The sequence below is a fragment of the Notothenia coriiceps genome, unplaced genomic scaffold (assembly GCF_000735185.1).
Source record: "Notothenia coriiceps isolate Sejong01 unplaced genomic scaffold, NC01 NC01_scaffold00022306, whole genome shotgun sequence".
Lineage (NCBI taxonomy): Eukaryota > Metazoa > Chordata > Actinopteri > Perciformes > Nototheniidae > Notothenia > Notothenia coriiceps.
Window position 1 is genome coordinate 31061 of NW_011355007.1, and position 5625 is coordinate 36685.

At 41.2% G+C, this 5625-nt stretch overlaps 1 protein-coding gene across 1 annotated transcript in view; it reads left to right on the top strand.

The window, feature by feature from the left end:
• Positions 1-5131: 5131 nt before the first annotated feature.
• The window catches only part of LOC104953927 (guanine nucleotide-binding protein subunit alpha-11-like), a gene marked incomplete at its 3' end in the record, with an annotated part of 10509 nt that continues 10015 nt past the window's right edge, over positions 5132-5625 (top strand). The window contains exon 1 of the mRNA XM_010780973.1: positions 5132-5135. Coding sequence (XP_010779275.1) covers positions 5132-5135 — 4 coding nt within the window. The remainder of the gene's footprint in view (positions 5136-5625) is intronic.

Consider the following 5625-nt stretch of genomic DNA (forward strand, 5'->3'; position numbering starts at 1 on the left):
GTGTGCCTTGGCAGTCTGGAATATGCCAGATTATAAGTAATAGCTCATTTCCATCTGTGGTCCTCATGTTAACGTGCAAATAACGCCAATGATGGGGCCTGCAAGCGACATCAATTTCATATGCTAACTTTAGGTTGATTTATGCCACTGTTCCTACCGTCAGTAGCTAACTAAATGTATTCTTTGATAGCATTGTCGCTGCCACAAGTCGAAAAAAAGTCTAGTGTGTCCCATACAGATTTAAATGATAAATAATTGTTATAACTAAAGAAATTGTCATGATAAAGAGGCAACATGTTTTCTGTTTCCTCCTCATCTGCTCTGCACAAACCTTAGTTCTGCTTTGTTGTTCAGACCATAATTATGTTATGTTATGTGACTTTATTGATAAAATAAGTATAATAAATTACAATACAGTTGGTGAATGTGTTAATGTAGCATTCATGTCTTCTCTAGGAGGGAGAAAAGGTATTACATTATTTTAGTTTTGTTGAATTGACAGTGTTTTAGAGCAGTGGTTCTCAACTGGTCAGGCCTCGGGACCCACTTTTTACTTGGTCAATACATCGCGACCCAACATTTTGAAGCACTCAAATCTATTCAACAAAAAAACCTGCTGTAATATATACGCTTTTCAGCATACAATATTAATAAAAGTGAAATACGGTGCATATATCCCATATATCCCTTCACAGAACTAAAGTTTGCTTTTAAAAAAGGTTTAATGAGATGATGTAGTCAAAGCTGAACTATATAAAAAGGCACACACGCTGAAAACGCAACCCCAGCAGGGGGGTCTGGGGGGATACTCCCCCAGGAGATTTTTAGAAATACTAACATAAACTATGCATTCTGGTACACTCTGAGAACGCCTGCATGCACAGCGTTAGAAAATCGGGCCTTCAAAATAAAAGTTTGACTTTTTCCCCCCAAAAAAAAAAAAAAGATTCCAATTTTTTTTTCTTCACTCACACATCCGCGACCCACTCGAAACGGGTCTGCGACCCACTTTTGGGTCGCGACCCACCAGTTGAGAACCACTGTTTTAGAGTCTCTCTTCCTACTTTATGTCATAGAAAATGTTTTGTGGATACGTCATCAAGGCTAATTCTCTGCTGCGGTTGTTGGCTGCAGGATGTCACACCGCTGCAGACATTCTGACTTACATCTTCCACACATGTACTCACAGTCACCATCACACTTCAGAACGTCAACTTGACTGACAGCCACCAGGGCCACAAAATCACACTCCCGTGGTGTGGAGCTTTGACAGCCATTACACGTGTGTGTGTGTGTGTGTGTGTGTGTGTGGGGGGGTTAATTTGTGTGTATTACAGGGAATTTCAGGGACACGCTTCACTATCTCAATATCCGTATAATAATTGTTATGTAAACACGTGTCATGCAGCGGGTACTTTTGCTGTCAGTGGATTCCCACTCGAAGGAAACTGACAAAATGGAGTTTGGAGAAGCCATTTGTCACTCTTTCTTTAATGAGGAAATACTTTGCCTCTGCCAGCAGGATGGAGATCATATAACAGCTACATACATTCATATCATCTGACTATAGCCTGACTGACTTGACTACTGTAATAGTGTTTTCACAGGTCTCTCTAAAAAAATCTATAAAACAACTACAACTCAATCTTTGGTGAGGTTGTATTAACATGTCCTCGTACTATCTTGTCTGTTATGATCTTTTATGTAACTTTTTGCCTGTACTAATTCAGAAAGATGATTATAGCAGATGTGTCTCTTATGTTTAGGTGCATGTTAGTATGTATTTTGCTTTAGCCTGGTGATATGTATTTTGGCATTTTGAGGAGAGTTGGTGTGAGACATTTTAGACTCGAGTGTACTTGTGTTGTTTTGTGTATTTCCTGTATATTTGAAAGCAAGATGTTTGTATTACGGTGTTTACCCTTCTGACAAAAAGTCTAAAACAATTTGCGAAGTGCCAGTCACAGCAAGTGTGTGATTTCAGAGAAACACCTCACACACACTCTGTCGCTCAATATCCGCCAGGCAAACAAAACCAAGCAGCATGGTGTGTGTTCCAAGTTTTTTATTGTTAACTAGAAAAAAGTATTTGCCCACTTCCTCCACCCGAGTCTACACAAAATAAATCCACTGTCACCGTACGAGTATTTCACTACAATCACAGTGTGTGCTGTGGGTAAACAGTGTTTAAAAAACAGCAGATGAAACTCAATCAAATAGTAGACATTGGTAAATGTATGTTTAAAAGTACAAAAGAGGCACATTTCAGAGACTATGTAACTTAATCTGGTGTGCAAACAGTGGCTTATTTTCAAATCCAGCAGTTATTTAGCAACATGAGCATTTATTTGGCTCTTATTCTAGCGATATTGACTCTCTTTTTAGCTCTGTATTTGTTCTCCACCAGCTCCTGCAGAGAAGACATTGCTCTCTAGCTGCTCAATGTTCCACCATAATCACAGCTAGTTGCTAACTCTGCTGTTTAAAGCTTGGCAGGTGATGAACAGTGTTTTTTATTCAAACTTTTGTGCTCAAAAGCTGCCTGTTGCGTCTGGAAAAAACGCTACGAAGGCGGAGAGAGTGAACAAAACACAAATTGAAGTGGAGAGCTAAAAGATGCTAACAATGTAGAGTTAGTACTGTGTCATACAAGAAGTCAACTGATCCACTGTTTATCCTAAAAACATTGATTAAAGGCACCTTAAAGTGTTTTTTCTGCAGTGTTTCCAACCAAAACCACACTCTTGTCCTCCTTCATGAGTATTTCCTCCCACACAGCAATGATGAACATTTTGGAGACTGAATCCATCAGTATTTTTTTCTCAAAACTTGTTAAACATTAAACAATCTGCAGTGTGTTGAATCAACACCAACAACCGGTAGATCTATTCAGCTGAATAGGTGTAAACTAAGAACTCAAAATTCTAATTAGTTTTATTTTAATTGAATACTCTATTGTGATTCTCTTGTTGTTTATCTTAGCAGTGTAACACATATGTTTCACCATTTCCATCAAAGTGAATATCCTACATAGCCTGATGTAAAAAAGCTTTCCAATACTACCATACTATTAAGTATGCGAGAAAATATGAATTATTTCACAAAAAATAGCATGTGAAATGCGGTATGCCAGTAATACCAGGAAGTCCTTGTGCAGTCAGATGCATTTTGATTCAGAGGATGTTATTTCATACTTCTGATATGGCACCATGAGAGGGACTCACCAGGTGGTAACACAAACTTACTGCTCATAATAATTGAGGGAGACGGTGCTGAACAGATAGGAACACTGCCAGTGTGAGATTAACTGTAATCAATAGGGATTTTGGCTCTCTGTCAGGAGTGTTAGTGAAACAATCGAAGAATCTGAGGTGACGTTATTCAATGAGAGAAAATCCCCGATTTAGGTAGTCTGATAATAAAAGATACCGTGGATTTCAAGTCATAGAAACAGTTTGTGTGATTACAGTTTGTGCTTGAACCTGAAGCTGTTGAAAATGTGAGTGGCAGTGCAGTGTACCCAAGCATGGCCCCCATCTCCACTTGGAAAAGTTATTACTCCGTTAGTGGCCGCACAACACCTCACTGCATCACTGCTCCTGCTTCAATTATGGAGTCACTGCATGTTCCAAACACTCGAAATTGGGGAAGAAAGCTGCTAGCTGTGAGACAAGTGGTTTATTCCTTAGCTCCCTGATCAGAAGTCACATCATTATTGTTATTTCTCCCAATTTCCATTCAATTACATTGTGTTGGTGAAGGTGAGAGAAGTCTCCTCCATCGTTATTCTTCAATATACCCTGTGGGAAGGGGGTTAGAAAAATGGACGACAGTGTAGTTGTTGTTGTTATAGAAAAGTAGAAAAAGAAGTCTGGCGTTCATCGGTAAAGGTAAAATAGTGCACACAGTCAAGAACCAGCAGATTTCTTCTTCCAGTTCATCCAGAGCTGTGTAAGAGTTCAGATGACCCCGTAGTCCCGGAGAGATTTGAGCAGCACCGTGTCCTTGATGTCGCTGAACACTCTGCGGATGTTGTTGGTGTCGGTGGCGCAGGTGAAGTGAGGGTACAGCGTCTTCCACTGGTCCCTGTTGTCCCGGTTGATGGCCTGCTGCTCGTACAACTTGCGGATGTAGTTCTTAGCATCATCCGGGTCGTGCCTCTTGCCTGTAAACAGACGTAAGAAAGATATTAGAGATGGACATAGTTGTGTTGTCAAGAAAAAATACACAAAGATGCTAGAATCTTACTTCACCTGCTTTTTACTCGTGCACCATTTTGTGACTTTTAATTATTTTTGTTCTTTTTATGTTGAGTATCTTGTGTGTTGCACTGGATTTAAGATTACCAAAAACGTCTCCGTAATTCTCTGTTGTGTCTGTTTTTTTGTCGTTTGTGTGGACTCAGAGCCCAGTCTGCTCTGATTGGTTAGCTGACCGGCTCTGTTGTGATTCGTCCGGTCTCTTAGCCTATCACGTGCAATGTATTGGAGCGCTCGCCAATAAGAACGGGTGTGTTACATAATGATGTTATTATCTTACGGAAGTAAACAAAGGCGTCCAATGGAGGCTTTTTAGGCAGGGGGGAGGAGAGATTGTGTGAGAGAAACTTCCTCCGGTATTTTAGCCTTTGGACCATTTACATGCACAAAAACCAATATAACACACTACAGGAAAGAGATAACCACTAAAAGCATAACATGGCCTCTTTAAATGAAAGGAAGCTGCAGCTATAAGCACGGAACATTGACAAATCATTTAAGTGCTGGTCCAGTTGCTGCCCTCGCTGTGTTAAAATGGCAAAGGACTGTGTGGCTTCTTAACAACAGTAGCCTTCACTTTACAGCAGCGATAAAAAGGGCCAAACGGAAACGCAACATTAGCAACAACCAGAGGAAGAGCTGCACAGAGTTGTTGTTGAGGTTAAACTGAGGGAGCTTCACCCTGTAGGAGTCATTATTTTGTATTTTATCCTCATGGTAAAAGTCAGTTAGATTACACACACACACATCATTAATCATTCACGGTCACACATTTCCGCTTGCACTCGTAAACCTCTCACAAATGTACACCTGGAGGGTAGCGGGGGGTGCAGGACTTGCGTGAAGCACAATATCAGTCTGTGGTTGTTGCCATGGGTAACAGAGCAAGAGGGGGGGTGTCATGGAGGGGAGGTTAGGGCAACGCTGTTCAGCTTTTCACACCAACAGAGCTACAGGCTGCAGCCACATCATTAAGCACACTAAGTACCTGGAAGTGACGTGTGTGTGTGTGTGTGTGTGTGTGTGTGTGTGTGTGTGTGTGTGTGTGTGTGTGTGTGTGTGTGTGTGTGTTAGTGCTGGGGGGAAACAATTATTTTCCATCCATCCATCCATCTTCTCCCGCTTATCCGTGGTCGGGTCGCGGAGGTAGCAGTTCCAGGAACTGCTACCTCCGCGACCCGACCACGGATAAGCGGGAGAAGATGGATGGATGGATGGAAAATAATCGTTAGTCGACTAATCGATGAAATAATCGCCCGATTAATCGTTTTCAAAATAATTGTTTCCCCCCAGCACTAACACACACACACACACACACACACACACACACACACACACACACACACACACACACACACACACACAC